At 60.4% G+C, this 21822-nt stretch overlaps 1 protein-coding gene across 6 annotated transcripts in view; it reads left to right on the top strand.

Annotated features, from left to right (window-relative positions):
* Positions 1–21822, top strand: part of BCL9L (BCL9 like) — a 69721-nt gene that overhangs the window by 2208 nt on the left and 45691 nt on the right. For 2 of the 6 annotated variants that reach the window (XM_054222840.1, XM_054222837.1), the window contains exons 2-3: positions 538–823; positions 1470–1639. The exons of 1 other annotated variant lie outside the window; for it this stretch is intronic. In XM_054222840.1, coding sequence (XP_054078815.1) covers positions 1552–1639 — 88 coding nt within the window. In that variant the 5' untranslated portion in view covers positions 538–823; positions 1470–1551. Of the gene's footprint in view, positions 1–242; positions 324–537; positions 824–1469; positions 1640–19093; positions 19179–21822 lie in introns of those variants that run through there. 3 more of the 6 variants (XM_054222839.1, XM_054222844.1, XM_054222842.1) reach the window with 3 other exon arrangements.

Raw genomic sequence — 21822 nt, 5'->3', positions numbered from 1 at the left:
AAATCCCTTCCCCTTCCTGAAACTGGAGCCCGGTGTTTGACTAGAGATGTGCTGCAAACAATCCAGCTACTACAGTTTAATAATTTACCACGTATCACTCGACCTGTCGCACCACAAAGCAGCTTTCCCCTTCCTATCTGGAGCGAAACTCTTGCGCGGTGGGGTGTGCATCAGCTGAGGCAGAGTAATTCATTAAGCCGGTGATTATCTGCAGGCACCCTCAACTGACGCCTCACCTACCCACGTAACCTTTGGTACTCCAACGATAAACTCGCACAAGAGGGCTAGCCTGGATGCACTTTTGTTAATGATCTTAGAACCGCGTAAGTATTTTGGGGGGGGGGGAAAGAGGTCCTGCGCCAGCTAGACCCTGCATGCGGATGAAGCATCTTGTCCTGCTCGCTCTTTAGCCAGGCTTCGGAAGAGCAAGCAGGGCAACATGCGAGGCACCGATGGAGGGGGGGAGGGAAAGACAGCAGGATATTTGGGGATGGAGTTGTCCCTGGGAAGGACGTGGGTCTCTGTGCCGCTTTCCAGGAGCATCCCGGCAGAGGATGACTGGAGCCAGAGGCTCGGCCACAAGAGGCCGTATGAGCCGGCGTTTTGCAGGCAGCGATTGAATTCACCTGTAGCTGGTTCAGAGCCGGTGCCCCCGACTCAGGTGGGGGGTTTCCACCAGCAAAAGCTGCTCCAGAGCAATGAGGGAGATGAGAAACAGCTGCCGACCTGCCCCGGCCGCCTGCAGCTCACTAGAGAGTCCCTTCTGCCGTCTTCCTCCAGGTCCCTCTGACCTCAGAGAAGGCTGTACCTGTCTGTGGAGCTGGTGAGTAACAGGAGGCGAGGGGAGGGATAGGTTATAACTTAATATAATATAATACGATATAGTGCTCCCCCCAGAGAAGCCCTGAACAGTTGCACTTAGGCCCTCCCCAAAAAAAGATGTGAAAAGAGCTTGTTAATGTTTGCTGCCTGTGCTGCGGGGGTGGAAGGCATTCCCCCGTGGGATAGTGTTTACTTCTTACTGGTGGGGATTTGAGGCGCTGCTCTCGTACGAACGGGGAAAGCCGGGAAACGAGCCCCGTGGTCTGCCCAGTGCGTGCAGGGAAGCTAGCGAAGCCAGGAGCAGAAGCGTTGGTTTCCAGCTTAAAGCCTAAGAACGTTTTAAATATATAGAATTGCAACCGCGGACCTTCCCCTTAAGTCCAGGAAAAGACTAAAAGGCCTCAGTTTTGCCTTTGGCTGTTGAGTTGCTGAATCCTAGCCCCATCGGTTTGTATCCTGTGTATTCTGGGCGAAGCATCGTAACCCCTGAGCTCTGCCTTGCTGCCCCTGCTTTCCCAGGGGAGAGGGATCTCCGGCGGACTGATAGAGCCAGGTTGCCTAAGGCTGCTGATTCCTTGCGCCCTATGGTTTAACCAGCAGCTCACGCTTGTCTCCTAAAGCCATCTCGTTTCCTGGTCCCCCTCTAGCTTTGGAAGGTGAAACAGGAGTTGGAAGGGAACCTGCTGACACGTGCTGAAGGCCAAAGTAGCCAGCATCGCTATCTGCATCATGAACGGAGCTGAAAATGTAGCGAGGCGACAAGCTGGAGGTGTCTTGGCTCGGGACGGCTGGATTCTTCAAAGCCAGCTCTTCTCAGGTGAGCGTTACCGGCGCGGAAGCCAATTGATGGTGTGGTTTTACTGCAAACTGCTCTCACCTACTCCCACGCACATCGTAACCACCAGAATTCCAGGGAAGCTTTGTAAGGATGCGGTTTGGGTCGGGGGGCAAGCGCAGTTCTCTTTCCTTGCTGATTCCCGACTCTTGGTGGTTTAGGTTAAGACTTGTTTGCAAATCAAGACAGAAAAGACATTTCAGATTTGAGACGTAACTGCGAGCGTACTCAGTTGCTTCTCAGGGTGTGTGACTTTCGGGTGTGCGTGGATGTCTTCGGCCAGGCTTTCGCCTTCCTGTGTCTGCTGAACGTGCTGTGCGAGGTCTCCTCGGCAAGCCAGAGAACCTGGAGTTGCTCCTGGTTCTGGAAGATGTTGGATTTGAGCTCGCTCTCTCCTGAAAGAGGGGGCAGCTCTATGACTTGGCTTCTGGCTCCGGCTTGTTGCTCGAGTCTGGCTTGAACGGCTCTTGTATTCCACAGCCCCCGGAAGCTCTGACTTTTTTCGGAATGACATCCGCTTGTCCATGGTGATAGGAGGGTATTGCCTCTTGTTTTGGCTTCCCTCAGGTGTCGGTGTTTGTAGAGAAACAAGCTTGGTGGGCTTGGGGGACTGGGCTTGTGAACACCGGTCATGCCAGTCAACTGTGTTCTTTCTCTGTTTCTGCGGTAGAACAGAGATTAATTTCCAGTGAATTAACTGGTACTTTTCCCCATCTTCCTCGTACGCGGTGTACAGTAGGCGCCTGCCGTGTGCTCGCGCGGTGCCGCTCCTGCTGGGTTGGCATTGCTCCGGCTCCCCGTGCTGCAGCGATGGCTGACGCTGTGACTACAATAGAGAAAGAGCTCCCAGGCTTGGCACGGGCCAGCGTTAAGACCAGACCCTTCCGTTAAAGGCGAGGCAGTGGGGAAAGCAGGGGCAGGCGGGGGAAGACGAGGCAGGGAGGGGGCTGGGGGCTGGGGGGGGTCAGTCGCTCCATTGGCACCGGACGGGGGGCTGCATCAGGGCGCCCAGTGAATCCCGCGTGTGCCTGGCTCTACCTCCGTTGGTACCGTAGGCAGACGCTGCTGCCGCCATCGTAGCTGCTCGTGGCCTCCTCGGGACATGAGGACTTGATGTGTACTTGATGAGTATCACAGCCTTTTTTATTAGCCGTATTCTATTCGCTCTGAACAGATATGCCATTTTTCTGGTGGGGGAAAGGCGGCCTCTTACCCCCCACATCCTCAAATTCTGTGAAGTTGCAGTAAAAGAGCTGAACTCGGGTCTCTGCCCCTCCTCCCTGATTTTTAAAACCACTTCAAAGGTGAGCTGGCGGACGATTGAAGCGACCGGTTCTGCCGGGCTCGCCGCCGCTCACCTTTCGTGCCGCTCCCCCGCGGAACAAAGCACGGCGCTTCCCTTTGATTTCCCCCTTTGAAAGCCATAGGGGACAGAGTCTGAAACGCTCCGCAAGTTTTTTGGCGACTCTGCTCCGGTACCTTCCTGAAGCGCCGGGTGGATGAGGACAGGGCTCCAGGGAGGAGACCTCGCTCGCAGCTAAATTAGCCCTTGGCGCGGGGTGGCCGATGGGATGCTTCATCCCTCCCGGATGCCGCAGCCGGCATCCCCTGGGTTTGCAGGGAGGGCGAAGCAACGCTCGCAGTGTGAAGGGATGAAGGAGCCGCAGAGCATCTCGGTGTCGGTGACTTTGACCAACACGAAACGGGGGTCCCCGCGCCCGATCTGGCTGCTCCTCACTGGCACTACGTGCCACCTCCTGGCTCAGCCGCTGCCCGAGGGAGGCGTCTGCCCCGTTCTCCACTCTGCACGCTTTCTGCCAAGAAGAGATGGCACGCGGCGGAGCGGAGCACGTGCTGCCAGCCCCCTCCCGGGTGGGAAGGGGAAAAGGAAAGCAGCGAGCGCGCGTGCTGCAGCCAGTGCCCAAGGCACGCGGGCTGCTGCTGTCTCTGCAGGGAACGCTTCTTGTCAGGAGAGCGGGGCTGGCTGGGCGGGAGGGTGGGAGAGCAGGGCTTGGCTTCGTGGTGTGAGTTTCCATACCCTCTTCTGTGCCATCGGGGCTCGAGCCGTTTGCAAAGCTGTAACGCGTGAGGCTGTCGCCGTCAGGCAGCGATGGCGATGCAGCCCGTCCCGGCGTCGTGTGAGGGGGGAGAAGACCGCTTCGTACTGAGTCAACAGCCCCACCTGCGTGTCCCAGGGCTCTCTTATCGAAATACAAACGGCGCTTGTCTCTGCTAAGCTCTGGAGATGACAAGATTGCAGCAGGGCGGCTGCACGGCCAGCACGTGCCGTGTTTAGTGAGGAGAGACGCAGGTCGTGGCTGCGAAGCTCGGAAACAGCGGGATGCTGACTTGGTGCAGGCAGCGGCGGTAATAAAGCAGTAGGAACTGGTCGTGTTGAAGGAAGTACCAGATGACAGACTTGGGCTAAGGTTAATAAATCTGATCTCTGTTATTCTAGCGAGACTCTTCATGTTTTATAGCCAGTGTCGCTTTTGTGTGTGCTGCGGAGCTGCAGAATCGAGAGGAAACCTCTTGCCTGCTGGGTCAGGGCCAGGCTGGATGCCTGTATGTGGCATCCTACAGGACAGCGCCGAAACATCCCAACACGTTAGTGTGTGTGTGCGTGCGCGCGTCCACCCCTCAGCCCCCCCTGGGCGCGAGACCCGATGCTGGAATCACACCGAGCTGCTTACAGCAGGATGAGCCGCGTATCGGGGCACGAGCCTCCGCGTAAGACCAGCCTCCTCATCCTGCCAGCGGAGGGTCACCACGGTCGGGAGGTCCACATCACTGAAAGTTTAGTCTAAAAAAAACCCCTTTTTGTTTTACTGCTGCCTGCTTGAAACAGGGATGTTGTGTCTTTAAGGCACCCCCTTCCCACTCCCCTAATACCTCAAGGCCTTGAGTGATTCTGGAGGAGAGGATCAGTGCAGGAGTTTAAGGCATCTTTCCCTGCCCTGCTGCACTGCTCACTTGCTGCTCCGAAGGCTGTGCTTTGCCGTTTCCATGGAAACCATTAGTTGCTAAGCAACTGGAGCATCATCTGCGCTGAGCCCTCGCATCTAATTATCCCATCACAGTGGCTGAGAGGGGCTGGGGGGGGATTAACTCCTCTACCATGGCAGATCCATTGACAACACTCTAGTCGCATTTAAAGGGACATCGTCTCCCTTCTGCAGCACTAATCGACACCCTCTTGCTCGGGCAATTACTTGGTTTTCCGGCGCCGTTGGGCTGTGGGGAGGGACGCGGGGTTCTGCGAGCAGCAGAGACCCCGGCTGTGCTCGTGGCGTGTTCGCCGCCCGTGCGCGGAGCTCTGCCGTGAGCTCCTCTTTCTGCCCGAGCCGTGCGTGACGCACTTTGCTGTGCGTTTGGCTCACGCAGTCCTTGCCTTGCAGACTCTGTCTGGGCCGTACTTCCAGTCCTTCCTATATCGCCTTTGCGCCGCGAGCGCCTTGGTGCTGCCCTTCTGTTATTGTCTGTGTCCCAAGAGCCTGATGTCATGTCTGCTCTGTGAAGTATTGCTAATCCTTCACAACTCGGCAGTGGAAGAGGCGGGCAGCTCGCTGCCTTCGGTCTGCCTGCAAGCTAAAGCAAACATTGCATAGCTCCATATCCAGTTCGGTATTTCCTTGCTGTTTGCTGCCAGGAGGGCTAGAGGCTAAGTCTTCGAGGAGCACTGAAAGTCTAAAGTGGAAAGTAACACCTAAGGAAAATCTCATTTCCCGGACCTCTGTAAGTGGACAAAGCCACCAGCTGAACGGCGAGTTCTGAACATTCAGCTAAAATAGTTGGTCTGAGAGCTGACTCCGAGGTTGCAAATCCAAGGCTGATGTTGCGCAGGACTCGGTCTCCCCGCCATGATAGATTGCACCTGGGTGACGTTCCCGGACTCGTGAGGAGAGCGGTAGCAGTTTGAGTTACCTTCAGACAAACGCCTGAGCTTCATGAAAGCCCGACTGCACCCAGGTCCCTGCTTGAGTAAATTCTGTCAGCTTCTTGCCTGCTCCCGTCTGGCTGGATAGGGGAGAATTTCTCAGTTTCCCCTTTCTCCTAGGAAATGGATGCTTTGTGATTTACTGAGGCTTTTCTAGTGGCTGGATCAGGGGCGATAGGGAGGTTTGTTAGAAAGTTTTCCCATTTTTTTGACTGCGTGGGTCTGTGAACCAGCTGAGCGTTACCGCAGAGCTCCCTAGCAGTGTTTGCTGTGTCTCATCTAAATGGTGAGGACAGAGCTGCTTCAGCAGGAGCGTGGCCCATCCTTACCTTTGAAAAGGAAGGGTGTCCCTAATACCTCCCCGATTTGTCTTTGTTTCTGTGTCCATCCTTGAATTGTAATGTCTTTCGCTGCAGCCAAAGCCTGCAGGCACCATCCCGCCCTGGCAATATGTCGTGCCAACCTGTTAGCAGCGCCTCCGCCCCTCTCCTTGGAGCGGGACCAGGGCACGCGGCTCTCCGCAGACTGAGTGACCGGGGGCTCGGCGGGATGGGGCAGCTTGGGAAGATGGAGCAGGTGCCCCCCGCCGCGCTCTCGGGGTAGAGGGATGATGATGATTGTTATTAGAGCTCTTGTAATGAGCTCGGGGAGGGGCAGGTGGAGGAGAGAGACATATTTTGTCATGAAAACGGGAAATGTAATTAAAGTCCACATGTTAATTAAGAGCTGGAGGGGAGAAGTGGATGGATTTGTGCCTGAAGTCTCATTGGCGTTGGCAGTTGGGCGCTTTGCATAATGCTAATAGACGAGGAAGGAAGGTTTTGGAGGAGAAGCATGGAAGACGGAAGCGTTGCGCAGAGGTTCCTGTGGCTTGGAGAGGAGCATACAGCGTAAAGGAAAAGCTTTGTTTTCCCCAGCCGAGGTTGGGAAGCCGAAAAGAGGAACAGTGTCCACAGCCTTTCTTCGCTTTTGGTCCTTTGGCCGTGTTGAGGCTCACGGGAAGGTGGTCCAGGCCCGCTAACCCGAACGTGGTCCACCTGCCTGGGCGCCTCCCTGTCCCCTGCATGGGCATTTCCAGTCCCCCAAGCATGTCAGACCGGCACGTTCCTTCTTTTAAAAGAAGTGGATGTGCGAGAGTTCCTGAGCTCTGCCCCGTCGACAGCGGGCATCCCAGCTGACCCTGAGTCCCGTGCAGCTCCCGAGACGGAAAGTGAGACCATCTCTTAGCTCCACGCAGATCACGGCAGCTGAAACCTGCTCATCTGCCCCTCTGGAAATGTGCGAGAATGTTAATCAGGCGTGGGTCCCTGGTGGTTTCAGATGCTCTAATAAGGAATTTTATGCTTGCCTTTTACTCGCGGGTCAGGAGTCAACGAGGTTACAGCTCTGCTGCCGTGACAGGCTGGTGAATGTCAGGGCAGGTTTAACGGGAGGATCTCGTAGGTTTGGATCTCGGACTCCTTTGACGCATAGGACGCATCTGCAGAAACGCATTGGGAAACGATACCCGGGCTGTTCGTAGCGGGGTATTACTGTATTTAACATGCAGACCCTCCGCTCCTTCATCTGTGCCTGTACCCCATTGCCGTGGGCCTGGGGAAGGGAAAGGGAGCTGACGCACCACACGGGGATGGGGTGGAAATGAGCAAAGGGGAGTCCGACGTACCTGCTTCCAGGAGGGTATTGCAAAATCTGAGGGTATTGCAAAATCAGGCCGTGTCTGTGAGAAAAGAGGGTGGTGGTCCCTGCGCGCGTGATGCTGTTTGCGGGAGTAGAGGATGACTCTGCTTCCTCACAAAAGTGAGAAGAAGGTAGTCTGCGCGCAGAAATCAAGGGAGCTGTTCAAAACGCAGTTTGCCATGTGTTGTGGGCTCGCAGGGATGGGGAGAAGCAAACGTGCAAGCCTCTGACTCACGCGCGAGGTCCCAGAGTCAGGAAGGAGTAATCTAAAAGCTGCTTGAGCCATGTGCGGAATGTTAATGAGGAGGCAGCGCTCACAAAATGCTGCAGCCTGGCTCCTGCCGCCCAGCGTCGCTCCCGGGGCGGCTGCTCCCCCGAAAAGAGCAAAAGGGCTCGTGCCAGCAGAGCCTGAGGACCTGAGCTGCTGCGGCTCGGGAGCTTGCCGAGCAGAGGGGTTGGCGTCCCTCCACGCGCTGGGTGAAACGCTCCCTTCGCACCTGCGGGTTTCTGGGTGGAGAACGATCCCTCTGTTTGAGCAGAGTGTGGCACCGGGCAGAACCGGGGCAAAACTCACGGAAGAGCATCGCAGCTCTCGTCCACAGGGCATGATGCATTTGGTTTGTAAATTGTCCACGTCTGTCCCGGTGGATGAACACTGTGCTGGGGCAGCGCAGGTAACTGCAGGCACACAGCGGTTGGGTGGGACACAGAAGACATTTCGGTGAGGGAGGGAATTTAGGAAGACAGAAAGTCACTGCCTAAGCTGGAATTTGGCCAGGCCGCCAAACGGAGCAACCCGCCTTGCAGAAAACATCGAGGGGTTTCTACCGGCTTGTTTGAAATACGGTGCTCGAGGTATCGCAGTTCCTCCCGTGGCTGCCTGGGTGGGGGCTTCCCGGCTCTCGGACGGCCAGCAGCGTTTGTGGTTTGCTCCCCGACCTGGAAGTGGAACTGGGGAATGTCCCACTCCATCCGCCCGGTTATTTTGCATCCTTGCTCTTCTGCTTCACTCGTGCCCTCTTCTCTTTTGCTTTTCTTTTCACTTCCTTTTGGCATCTCGGGGCTTAGAGCGTTTCCAAGAAGAACTGAAGTTAGGAGAGCAGCAGCTGAGGAAGCTTGCCAAATGCTCTACATCGGTTGACAGCTCTTCTCAAAACCAGATGGTTACTAATTAAAGGGAGTCAAGTGAGGAGGCTATGTTGGCCTGCCTTTTTTTTTTTTTTTTTTTTCTCCTTTTTTTCCTTCTTCCTCTGAAGAAAAGATTTCATGACCTTGGAGGAAGACCATCTTCCCCTGTTTGCAGGGATGTCCTCTTCCAGAGCTCCGTAGTCTGTGGTGATCCCGGTGCTATCTGCTGGGTGCAGGATCTTTGTGAAGAAGCAGGGTCACCATTTGCCCTAAGCCCAAGGTAGCTGCCGTGGGAGGTAGGACAGGAAGCGGTTGTAAAAAGAAAGCACAAAGCAGGAGAGGAATTTGAAGTACTGGCAAGAGCCCTTCTCCGAGATCTTCTGTGGGACCTTTCCTTGGAGCCTCACATTGGCAGCAGAAACAAGCCCGACGTTGTCGTGCCGCTCTTTTGCCGAGTCCTGGCGTCCCTGGGGAACTTGTCCGTGTTCCTCAGCCTGCTGTGCCTTTCACGCAGAGGAGTACTCTAAACACGGTGGCTCTCGGGCACGTGGGCTGCTCCACGCGGCTGTTCTTCATGGTGCCGGGAGCTGGGTGGCTGGGAAGATGAAGGGCAAGCACAGCATGTTTCTCTCTTTATTTTCAAGAACATTTGGTTTCTACAGCCAGTCTTAACAGATGCACTGTCAACGCTTAACGGTTCAACCTCATGTGGAAGAACTGTGTATGAGGAAAAATGTATTGGCAGTAACAAACACCTCCCACTCAAATTCATGTCCAAGAAAAGCGTAGCAGCTTTGTCTGAATTCCCTTCCAGAGCTGTGGTCCTCCACAGGCTCCCCTTGCTGAGATCTTGCTCCTTCCTCCTGTTGGCATCACCGCTGCATGGCTGGACTTTGGGGGACTTGAGCCGGCGCGCCTGGTCGTTCCTTCCACACACACTTGCCGACAGGAACGCACTTTGGTACTATAGGCCTGACAATTTCGCTGTTGGATCATGCCTGAGAGTTTCGGAGATGATCTGAGCCCTGCTCTGGGCAGTCCTGCGTCGTGCTGTTCGCTCCGTTTTCATTCCGTGCTGTGGGGACACAAGTGCTCCTTTTATGCCAGACTTTGAGAGCCTCTTGGGCAGGACCCGCTCCACGTATTGCAGAGCGAAAACAGGGATCTCAGACCTCGCTCCCCTTTTGAATGGAGGAAGCTGCATTGAGGGCCTGAATCAAAGGCCGCCTCCACACTTTGTGCCAGATGCGGTACAGCCCCCCCGGCGATGGCTTGCCTGCTTCCAGTTGGACATCGTGCCTTTCTTGAAACCTGGGCTCCAGTTAGGGACAACCAGCGGGTTACGTGGGGCCGGTTCAGCGTTCTGACGGGGTGTTACTGTCCTGGGGATGTCCTGGGGGGACAGGTGGGGATGTCCCTCTACCCATCCTCGGATCAGGCCGAGGTGCAGCTTTCTCTGCCGGGTTTGTGCGGGAGCCGCGGCACCACCTGCGGCTCCTCGTGCTGCCGGCCCTGCAGAGCAGAGGCGGGCAGAGGAGGTCCCTTCGCCCTTGGGGGCTCCTCTTCTCGGTGGGTCCCTGTGGGTTGGAGAGTGCTGACCTGGGCTCTGTCCTTTTGTGTCCCTGGCAGCGCCGTGCGAACCCACATCTGCAGGGTGCTGCTGAAGCATCCTCTCCCCGTCCTGAAATAGGCGCGCCCGTCTCCAAAAGGGCTCCAGCGCGGCAGATCCGCGTGTCCCTCCCGTGCCCCCCCCCAACCCTGGCACTCCGCGGCGCAGCGAGGGCGGCTGCGGGCTCGCTGTGAGGTCAAGCCGGATCCAGGCAGCCGATCTCTGTCTTTGAGGAGATAAAACAGAGCAGAAAAGAAGTAGCAAACCCCCAGGAGATGCTTTTGGGCCTTAACCCCTTCCAGGCTGGGAAGCACCACTGGAGAGGGCGTGCGGCGAGCAGGCTCGGTGGTGCCGGGAGAGATGGGTCTAGGGAGCAGCTGGGGGGCTGGAGTCCTTGCTCAGGCTGGAACAGGGGGCTCTGCCGCTGTTGGGCGTGCTGGCTTAAATCCGTCTGATGCCGGTTGCTGTGCTTCTCCTGCCTCTGTTGAAGGCCGCCTTGATTTCACTGCATTCGCTCTGCAAAGCCGGAGTCCTTGCTGGAATGTCACGGAGGAGTGCTCTGCTTCCCCTGTGGGTGGAGGAGCATAAATCTTGGGTCTCGTGAGTTACTTCTCTGTGGATTTTATATGTTTTTTTTTAATGTTCAGGGCATTTTTGAGCCTCCTCCTCATTTATGGTTAAGATGTCAGACAGTGAAAGTAATATACTGCATCAATCATAGGGAGACTGCTCTGCTCCGGGGAAAGTTTCTGGGCTGGGAGCGGTGGGACTCCCTCCGTGAGCCCTGTCGTGCCACGGGGACCTCGCCTCGCCGGGTGACTCCGGAGCAGAGCGAGGTGCCGTACGGGGAGCTCCGGGCGGGTGAGGTGAGGAGGGGGTTCGGCCCTGGGGCACACGGCACAGCCTGGCTGGGCTGGCGGATGCAACTGGTTCGTTCGTCCCTCCCTGTTCATCCCCTTGATAATCCGATTTACATTCCCTTTTCTTCCCCTGGATCCTGCTGTTACCATGGGAACTATGTTCACAGTTGCATTTCATTGGCTTCTGGAAAAACTCCTTTTTGTCTTTCCCCCGTTTCTCGCCCCTTTTCCAGCTTGGACTCGGAGCTGTGGCTGTCAGAGGATGGGGAAGCTTGCAGGGCTTCGGCTAACAGGGATGAAGGCAGGAGGAGTTGGGGGAATACAGCAAGACTGTTAGGGACTGGCTGAAGTAATTCTGCTTCTGTGGTCTTTAGCGTGGCCTTTCCTGTGTCCCGCAGCTCTGAAAGGGGGTCCTGGACACCCTCAGGTCCCCAAGGGTCTCTCCCGCTTCGAGTCTGCTGTTGTCTTGGGTGGCCTGGGAAGGTGCACACTGTGCTCTTCGTTATAGCTGAGGGATTTTCCTGCCCGTTTCTGCAAAGACCAGGCTGGCGTCGCGAGTGCTGTATGGTTGAGAGACAGTAAGGGAGGAGAGGCTGCTCCAGGCTCTTGCGCTGTCACCTTCTTGCTGCTTTTTGCTTTGTCCGGGAAAATTGGGCTTCAGCCTGGTAGATTGAGGGCGTGTGCGGAAAATCACAATTGCAATGCTGCATCTTAACGAATTGTCACTTGTTGGCTTCTTTGTTCCTTAAGTAACTGCGCCTTGGTGTTTGCAAGCCTATTTGCTTGAATGGGGAGAGCAGCTGCATTCGAAGGAGGAAGGGGCAGTGGCCGGGGGGAGACGTTCCCCAAGCCCCCTCTGTCACTCTGGCCCACGTGCGGTGGGGCTGGCAGCTGGGCTGCTTCGCCCTCACCGCTCTTCCTCACCCCGTCAGGTCACACTGCTGGAGACCCAGCAGGGCTTTGGCAGCCTCCCTCCACCCCTGCCCCTCTACACCTGGCTCCTGCCTCTGGTTTTGTCCTGGCCGAGCACCTTGGCATCCATCCGACCTCGATACCTGTGGCCGGGCCAACCCCTGCATTTGGCGTCCTGGCACACGCAACTCTCCTGCAGCCCCTCGCGTTCCTGACACCTGCCAGAGGACTCTGTTGCTCGGTTCTCGGTGTCCGCACCGCATAAGTGGCAGTTGTAAAGTGTGTTACAGTGCCTGTTACGCAGATATTCAAGAAGGGCTGTTGGCGTGATTTAATGGTTCAGGTGCCGGCTGTAAGCCGCTGGTGCGGGGATGGAGGGTGCGTTCCTACGAGGATGTATCATGTGCTGCGGAAATCCATTTCCTCACTTCTGCGCCTGGATGTTAAAGCTCCGTTCGGCATTTTCCACCGGAGCCACAGTTTCTCCCTTTCCCTCTTAACTGAAACATCCCCTTCTGCTACGTGCACACGCCGCCATTCTCCTGGGCGCAGCCCTGCGTCTCCTTTGCATCACCGTAGGGAGAAAACAGGGTGATTGCGATACGGCGACGTGTTTCCCGGCGTTTCTCCCCGGTGCGTGGCAGCGCGGGGAGCCGGGGGCCAAGCCGGGCTGCGGGGGGAGCGGGGGCCCGGGGAAGGCCCCCTCTGCCGCTCCTCTCTGCGGGGACGCCCCGCTCCGCCCGCCGGGGACCCGCCGCTCCCGGCAGCCCGCACGGTGCGCCGCCAGGGGGCGCCGCCGCGCCCCGCCCCGCCCCGGCCGGGGGGGCTGGAGCGGGGGGACCCCGCGTCCCGCGGAGCCTCCGGCGGGCGGGGAGGGGGCGTCGGAGCTGCGGGAAGCGGCGCCGCAGGAGGGTGGGGTGGGAGGGGACCCTCAAAGGCCACCGGGTCCGGCCCCCCCGCCGTGGGCGCGGGCACCTCAGAGCCCCGTCCAGCCTGAGTGTTTCCAGCGAGGGGGCGTCTCCCACCTCCGCGGGCAACCTGGGCCAGGGGCTCGCCGCCCTCGCAGTGAAGAATTTCTTCCTCGGATCTCACCTCAGTCTCCCCTCTTTCAGTGGCAAACCCTTCCCGCTCGTCCCGTGGCTCCCCTCCCTGCTCCAGAGTCCCTCCCCAGCTTTCCTGGAGCCCCTTGAGGGACTGGAAGGGGCTGGAAGGTCTCCCCGGAGCCTTCTCTTCTCCAGGCTGAACCCCCCCAGCTCTCCCAGCCTGTCCCACAGCAGAGGGGCTCCAGCCTCTGATCGTTTGCACGCGTGTTTTGGGAGATCGGGTCATAGATGAGCAAGGGCTGGATGAAAACCGAGGGAGCAGAGGCGGGAGAGCAGCCTGAGCACACAAGTAGAGCCTGTGGCTTTCCTCAGACGGTCGCCTTCCCTGCAGCACGCAGGACAGATGGTTGGATTAGATGATGTGAAAGGTCCCTTCCAACCTGGGCAATTCCGTGATTCTATGACAGAAGGGTCTGGCCCGGCAGCTGAGTGTCAGTGCAGGGGCATCAGCCCCGTGTGCCGGGCTGACCCCCCGCTCCTCTGCAGAGCGGGTCAGCCCCCGAGACGCCAGGGGAGAGGCCTTTCCCCCAGCTAGGGCTCTGCCTGGCTGAGGCGTTCGCACACCGAGGTGTAATGCGAGTGTCTCAGGGATGGAGACGGCATGTGCGGGGATGGGGGCAGCAAGTGCTGGTCCAGGCTACTGGCAACACGAGTCCTTGTCGTGCTGGCAGATGGCGCAAGGCAGCAGCTCGCTAACTTTTCCTGTTATGACCCCATTTACAGAGCGGTGACTTCAAGTGACCCCAAATACTAATAGAGACATTGAATAAAATTGAATTTGTGTCAGGCGCGTGACCTCCCTGAGAACTGTCCTGATCTCTGCGCTGACACAGGTCTGCAGTGACCGGGCCTCCAGGAGCCCTCTGGAGACGAAGGTACCGAGTAAATAAATCAAAGGGAGGGATTGCTCCGCTCCTCGTTCCGCCCGACTGTAAGACTGTAGTAGCAGGGACAGCCAAAGCTGTTCCTTCGCCTTCTTGACTCTCGTTATCCCTGGCGTGATGGGGGGCCGGAGCGGCGTCAGCAGCGATGCGCGGGGCTGGCACCCCTGTGCCGCGCTCCCTGCCTGCTGCCGGTGGTTCCGCGCGCCCGTGGAAAGCGCCTCCGCCCCGGCACCGTCTCCGCCACCCGCCACCGACGCGTAGGCGTGAAGGTTTGCCCGCCTGCGAGGCGCGCTCGCCCGCGTGCGGGGCACATGCCGAGGGGCCGCGATGGCCGGCAGGGACCAGAGGGGCGCGGGACGGGGGGCCCGTTTGCCCAGAGCCGGGATCGCCTGCAGCCGGCCGGGAACGGCTCGGGGAGGGGGGAGCGGGGACCCCGCCGCCCCCGGCCCGGCCCGCCCCGCCCGCCCGCGCTCCCGGCGAGGGCTCTGCTGGCTTTGTGTCGCCGCGGCGCTGCCGCTCCAGCGCCAGCCCTGCCTGCTCAGTTTTTCCAAACCCGCACTCGGGAGAAGGCGCCGTATCAGGATAAGAGTCCTCCCCCCCCCCCCCGCACCCCCCCCAGTCCCCTCCCCGGCCGGCCCCGGCCCCGGGTGGCGGTGGGAGGCGCCGGATCCGCATTTATCGCGCCGGTGGCCTCGCGAAACGCCTTAACCCCTTGCGCCCCGCAGGCGCCGGGCTCTGCCCCGCTGGCAGCGGCTGGGGGGGGGCTCCGGCTCCGCTGGCCCTGCCCGGTGGCGGGGGCTGAAGCCCCCTCCGGTACACCCCCGCCTTTTCGGGGTCTGCTGCTCAGCAGGGGCCGCTCTGGGTGGCAGCAATGCGCCCAGGCCAGAGACAGCAAAGCAAACGCCTTTGCAGGGCTCCGGGCAGCGAGCTGCCCAAATTCGGCTGGAGCGCGTGGCAGAGGCTGCCCGAGGCTGGGCTGCTGTGGCAGGAGTGAAGCTCATCTCCTGCGCCAGCGTCCCAGCGGCGTCAGGGCTTCGTGGGCCCTGGGGTGGCTGCAGCGGGCACCAGAGGCGGTGGGAGGGTGAGGACGGCGTTCAGAGCCAGAAGGGAAGAAGGCTCGAAGAGCCATGTCGTGCCTGCGCCCGTGCAGGTGTTACGAGTGCGTCTGACGCTGTGGGAATAGCGCGTAGGATCGCGAGCCTCGGCGTCTTTGTGATCCTGGAAACGAGTCAGGAGTTTGTCTTTGCTAGATGATGGTGTGGCAGCCGTGCTGTGGCTGCAACGGCACGTTTCCATTTGGGAAGAGGACAGCTCAGCTTGATTAAATTCTCCGGTACTCCGGCGCAGGCCGTGTTTTGCCCTTAGGACTGCAGCATAGGAAAATCCCAGTGTACGGAGCGGGGCTGGGGCCCGGCTCTGGTGTGAGGACGCTGAGCAGGAGACCGTGGCTGCCCGGCTGCCTCGCTCCACTTGTTGTCTTCGCGCTCCCCAGTTTCTTCTGGCTGCGGCAGGTGACTGGCCTTGGCCTGCTGGAGATGAGATGGTTAATAAGTTAGCGTGAAGGAATCAGGCTGAGATCCCATTTGAAAGGTGCGGAGAAGCCAAGCTGGGCGCTCCTGGTTCTGCCCAGGTCCATCTGGCCCGTGGGACAGGCTGCCCGGGCGGTGGCTGAGGTGGCGCAGGCTCCTCGCAGCTGCCTGCTGCTGGCGCCTGCCCTGCTCAAACTCCGACGAGCGCGCGATGAGGGAGCCCATTCTTCCCCGGCTGGCGGCGGGGCTGGGCACAGATCTGGGGCCTCTCCTGGCTTGGCTTTTTTCCCCTTTCCCTGAGCGACGGCTTTGTGGTACCATCAAAACAGAGGTGGGATTGAGACCTTGTGGTGCAGCCCGAGGGAGGTGGAGGCACGGCAGGGGCTTGCGAGGCTGTGGGGTAGGATCCGTGCCAGCGTCTGAGGGGAGAAGAGGGCGCTGCGGCCAGGAGTCTGTGTCGGCATGGGCAGGACCGAGGGTAGCACGGGGAGAGCTGAAAAGACGTTTTTAGGCCAGAGTCTACCTCTGCAGCAGTAATGGAGCCTCTTCCATTTCCGCACTGGACCTTTGCCTCTCTGGGGTGAGTCTGTGTGGCAGGTCTGTGGATTTAACGCCGCCAGCTCCCTGCTCTGCACCCTGTGGATCAGCAAAGCGAAGGGCTGCTCCCAAAACAGGCGCTTCACAGCGCCGGGCTCGCTTCCTTCATCCCAGTTCATCTGCGCGCTTCCATCTCTGGGGCCTCTGCTGGGGGTTGGTCTGGGACTGGAGTGAGCCACTGGGGAACCGCTTTGCGAAGAGGCAGCTCCAGCTAACTGTGAGTCACATCATTAATTCCAGTATAGTTAATTGGACCTAATTAATCATATTCATAAGTGTAACGAGGGCCTTGCCCACAGGGGTCTCGCGAAGGTCTGAGCTTCAGGCTGGCGTTCTGCAGCGGCGATGGGAGCGAACAAGTCCCAGAGCCTCGCAGGTGGCTTGGGACCCGGCTTCCGTGTACTCCAGACATCCTCATCGGCAAAAGCGCAAAGGGATGAGGCCGATCCTTCCGACCCTGTATCCCAGTATCCTCCGCATCCCACAGAAGTAGAACATGCCAGGCGCTTCTGGATGGCTGCTCCCAGTTCTGGGCTGGAGTCGTGGTCACAGATGGCTCCCCCTCGGTCCTTGACTAGTTTGGAAGGGGGACTTTAGATTTCCTGGGCGTATGTTTTGTGGCCCAAAGGCAAGGAAAGCCCCGCGCAAGGGAGGGTCGGGTAACAGCCGGTCTGGGCACCCCGGCCAGGGGCTTGCCGATGCATCGATGTACGAGGCAGCTCCTGGGATGAGCTGCTGCTGTCGTCGTGGTGGTGTTGGCAGAGGGAGGCTTTGAGGAGCTCCGAGGACTCTGCTTCCCCGTCTCCACCCCTCCCTGTCTCTCCTAGCGTGGGCGTAATGATAGAGGAGGGAAGGGGAGACTGGGAGTCGGAGTCAAGTGTAGGGAGGGCAGCTAGCCCGGCAGATGTTAATTAAAGACAGAGGCTCAGCGCTGAGCCGGCAGCGGCTGGTCCTCCCGCTGACCTTTCCCAGTCTCACTCTGCCACTTTCATGTGCGCAGGCTGGGAGAGATGCGAGGGGCTGTGATGTAGAAAGCCCAGGAGGCCGCGGGGAAGGAGCTGGGGGGAGAGGCAGCCGGAGGGCCTGGAGGAGGAGAGGTGGCTCCGCACGTCCCCTCAGCACCCGATGTGGCTGGAGGGAAGGAGCTGCCAGCCTGCCCCTGGCACCCAGCTGTTGTGCCAGACAGCGGTAGCTGGGCACCGGTTTTAACTCACTGCGCCGGTGCGTGCCGTCTGCAGGGACATGAGCCCAGTGCTGCTACTGGGAAGGATGAAAGCGCGAAACTATGTCACTGCTTGCTGATGAGGCGCTCAGGAGCTCACCGGGGAGGCGGGGAGCTGCATGGCCTCGCTGCGCCCCGGTCCCTGGGAGGGGTCCATCAGGGTATGGTTGTGGGGCTGGTGTGAGCAAACGATGCTCGATGCTGCCCTTTGCAAAGGGGTCCCCAGTGACTGCCCACCCGCGCAGCCTGCGGGCCCCCGAGGGAAAACCCAGGGCATCCATCCCTCCCGTCCGCTCCAGCCTTGGCTGCTTTCCCTGGGCACTTCTGCAGACAGGCAAAGCCACCCTGTGCTGGGGGCAAAGATGTGCCTTCAAAGAAGAACGTCCATCCTTTCTGTTCGGGTTTGGGAGCAGCCAGCGTGTTTCTGCCCTCCCTCCCTGCTGCCTCTGGCACCTCTGCTCCCTGGGGGCGGGATGGCTTCCTTGCCCCGAGCCAGGGGAGGGCGGGTGACCGTGGTCCCCGGAGTCCGGCCCTGGTGATGGCTGTGGGAGCGCAAGGTGTGCTTCCATTTGCAGTCAGGGCTGTCGCTTCCCATCAGTGGAGATGGATCGCTTGTCCCTGCATCCCCTTTAGCTCTGCAATGCTCAGAGATGCTGCCAAGTGGTCCCTGCCTCCAGCCCTCTCCTCCCAGCCCACCCCTGAGCAGTTAGTGCACTGCAGACAGGAAGGTGACACATCCTGGTTAGGATGCTGCTGGCATCATCCAGAAGCGGGTGGACCGGCTTAATAGCCTGATGTGCGTGTGCACTTGTGCGGCTCCCTTCTGCCTGCCAGGGGGAGGGAGCAGGCACGGAGCGCGGGCAGCCAGCGAGCCAGCTGCGTCCTCTCCCAGCTGCATCCAGCAGCAGCCCCCGAGGTGGGTGGGGGGGTCCTGCCGCCCAGCTGGAGCTAATGGTGTATTTGGGGTGGAGGCTGTTTCCACCTGAGCCTGCACCCGGCTGTCCCCAGCCCACTCGCTCCCTGCCCCCCTCTGGGGTCTCCCCTGCCTCTCCCGTCGCCCCCGCCCCGGCGTAGCGCTGAGCAGAGGCCGTTGCTCAGGGGAAGAAGGTGGTTAACGCGTGGAAAACTTGTTAGTAAAGACAGTATCGCGCTGCCCGTCCCGGGTGTGGGGACCGGCCGCTCTGCGTCCGGCGTGTCGGCTCATGGAGGCGCGGCAGAGAGGGGCTCAGGTGTGGGGTCTCCCCCCGGCGCGGCCAGGCCCAAGAGCGGGATAGGCAGGGTGCGGGCAGGGGCAGAACCGGAGGCTCCGGAGCGTCACCTCGGGTGATGGAGCCGGGCGGGAGAAGCCCCGGTGCCGTCGCGGGACGCGGTTCTGCCGCGACGGGCGACGCGGGGACCCGCGGGCGGCTGCGCGACGCTGGCGTCCCCGGCCGGCCGCCGGCGGGGAGGCGGCCTCGGCCCTTCGGGGGGCCGGCGGCGGCCCGGGGCGAGCGGCGGCGGCCGGTGCTGGTCCCCGTCAGGCCGCTGGGCGGCCGGCGCGGCGGCGGCGGTGAATCAGCGCGCGGGGCTTTTATTTTGACAGGGCAGCGCCTGGCTCGGCGCTCGGAGGAAAGTGAATGATCCCGTTTCTCCAAATGATTATTCAGGCTCCGGCGGAGAAAGGAGCACTCGGCACGCAGCGCCTCGCCCCCCGCCACGGCGTCCCCGCCCGCGCCCGCCCCGCCGCGCCCGCCGGCACCGCAGCCCGCCGCAGCGCGGGGAAGCCGCCCGCGGCCCGGGGCCGGGCGGGCAGCCGGGGCCCGCCGCCGGACGCCCACCCCCGCCGGCGGGCGCGGGCTGGAGCCGCCGCCGCTGCCGGCGGAAGGAGCGGCGCGGCGGGGCGGGGGGCTCCGCCGGCAGCGCCGCCGCCGGCCCCGGCTCCGCGCCCCGCGGCGGGCGGCCGAGCCATGAGCGCGGCCCGCGCCGCCGGCCCCGCGCCGCCGGCCGGCCCTCAGCAGCCCGCGGAGCCGCGCCGCGCCGCCCCGGCGGGCTCGCCCGGCCTGCCCTGAGCCGCCGCCGAGGTGAGTGCCCCGCCGGCCGCCGCCCCATTGTTCCGCCGCGGGGGGCCCGGGGCTCCGCGTCGCCCCCGCCCCGGGGCTCTCCGCCGGGCGCGTCCCGCCGCGCTGCGGCTCCCGGCGGGCGGCGGGGGGACGGCCCCGGCCCGGCGCTCCCCGGGCGGGTCCGCGCCGTCCCGCCGCCGGCGGGGGCCGCCATGGGCTGTCAGCGCTCCCGCTGCTCCCGCGCCCGTCCCGCACGTCGCCCCCGGCCGCCTTCGCTCGTGCGCTTCGGGGACCGCTCTTCCCCGGCCCTTGTCACCCCTCGCCGCCACCTCGGTGACGCTCCGAGGGCCAGCGAGCCTCGAGCGGGGCTCTGCTCTGGGTCCAAAGAACTTGGTCGCGTTCGCCCGGTTTCACCCGGGCCGCTCTGGATTTGGCCAGACGCTGCTGGTGCCGTTAAAGCCCCGGGGAGGATTGGAGCTGGGATTCCTGTAGCCGGGTTCGCCGCCTTTTACGTGGGGGTTTAAGCGAAGGTTCCTGTTGGAGCCTGTCCTGAGTGTTGGGGGAGACCTCTCCCCTCTCTGCGCCGTGTCCGACTCCGTGGGCTCCTGGAGGTGAACCAGGCGTGCGGTTGGCTTGGAGGAAAAAGGGGGGAAACACCACACGTACATGCTTCCCTTGCGCACGGAAAGGAGCCCGTGTAACATAACCTTCCCCGCGTTGTATTAGGGACGTGTCTTTAGCAGGTGGTGAACTTGTCCTAGCCCTGCTCTGCTAGCAACCACTTGCTGGAGTAGAAATGTGAGAAGGATGCATATCTGAACACATAAGTAATGCTGCATGACAGGGCAGGCTGCTGTGTTGTTGTGTGCGGCGTCTGCGCGCCTTGGGGGCAGCGCGGTTTGACAGGGTGTCGGGCTGCGGCGTCGCACGGCTGTGTCCGGGCTGCGCCAGGCAAAGGGCTGCCGACAGCGTGGCACGGAGGACCACCGCGCACCTCCGCCTGCCGTGCGTCCCCGCATCCCCACCGAGCAGGGCTGCAGGAGGCTCTGCCGCGCACTTCCGACCTGCAGGATCCATGCTGCAAACGTGGCTACCACTCGTTATCCAGCCCAAAGGCCGTTTCATGCCAGGCACGCAGCAATGACATGTGGCTCCCGCCAGCCGTCAGTGGCCGGGTCTATGCGAAGGGATGTGTGTGCGCCTTGTTTTGCTACTTCGGCGGCAGGAGGGATAAGAGAAGTGAGTCACGGAGGAAGTGATTTCCCCAAGGTCGCACGGCGAGTCTGTGGCAGTGCTGAAGCAAGACCTCCTTCGGCTCTGGTGCCTGCGATAAGGCTGGCTGCCGCCGCACAGGGGTATATACCACACACCCAGGGCCGGTACTAGTGCAGAAATCACCAGGTCGACATCATTGCCCGATTCGCCCTTTCTCCTTGGTAGAAAGATGAGCGAATTGGTGTGCTGTCTTTACAGCAGTTGTCTACTCCATCAGGGACTTTTTCCGGAGCATTCACACCCTAAATGCTCGGAAACCTTTCTGGCTGTTTTTTAACGTGGGTTTTGCCATTTTAGCTGGGCGAACAGTGTGGTTGGTGCCTCCCCACCACCCTGACCTGTACCTCTGTTACCTAGAAAATCCATTTGGTGGTGTTTGGTATTTTCTGTAGCCTAATGTTGTAGGCGTTACTACATCTCCCTACCCCTGAAAGTCCCTTTCCTCTTTCCAGACCCCCCCGCTGGAAAAAATAAAACACAGCAGCTGAAGGAAAGCTTGCTCGAAAACTCGAAGCCATAGTTGTTCAGCCGAAGAAAGTGAAATAGTTATGTTTTGTACTTTAAAGCCCTCTGCCTTTTGCCCCTCGCCGTGTTGCTGTCGGAAGGTGGCTCTCTGCCCGCCGTGTGACGGAGGGGACAGACGGCTGGGTGAAGTGGCTGGGCCATCGCAGGCTGGAAGTGCTGAGCTCGGCTGCATCAGGGCAGCTGCCGGGGATGCGCTGGGCTTGCACTTCGGCTCCAGCCAGACTCGAGCCCGTGGAGCTGTGGACCTTGCTTGTGCCAGCTTGGAGTCCCTAGGGTCCAAGCTCAGCTCAGCCTTTGACTTTCCCATCGCATCGTCGACCCTGCTGGCAACACGTCCTCCATATTTGCTGGTTTTGGGGAAAAAACTTTGCTTTTTCTTCTCTTCCTTGCTGAAGTGGTGTGAGCCCTCTCCCTCCCAGCCACACTTGCTGTGTGGAGGGGTGAGGAAGGCAGCGATAACCAGAGAGGAGGCTCTTGGTTCCCACCGCGGGGAGCACCAGCAGTGTCCCCACCGGTGGCTGTTTCGTCCTGCATTATACTTCGTAGCTTACTCTGCTCATCTGCCGCTGGCTGCAGAGTCCCAAGTAAAAGACGAGTCCTGGGATGGTTTTCCACGCCCCATCTCTTCTCGGCACGATGTCCGGTTCGGCGTTGACATCGGGACAGCCTTTGCTTCTCGGGGCTGTCTCAGGTGATCGCGTCGGGCTCGGCTGCTGCTAAGAGTGAAACTGTTAAGCCATTGGAGCGCTCGAGGATGCATCTGTGTCCCCCGCGGTCCACATGTGCTCTTGCTGGCACTGGTTGTGTGTTCCAGCAGCTACGATGGGTTTTCAGCTGCTCGGGTCTAACTGTTTCCCGGGGATGG

The sequence above is a fragment of the Rissa tridactyla genome, chromosome 17 (assembly GCF_028500815.1).
Source record: "Rissa tridactyla isolate bRisTri1 chromosome 17, bRisTri1.patW.cur.20221130, whole genome shotgun sequence".
NCBI classification, from domain to species: Eukaryota; Metazoa; Chordata; class Aves; order Charadriiformes; family Laridae; genus Rissa; species Rissa tridactyla.
The sequence above is the reverse complement of the archived record's forward strand: the minus strand, read 5'-3'. Positions and strand labels throughout refer to the sequence as shown.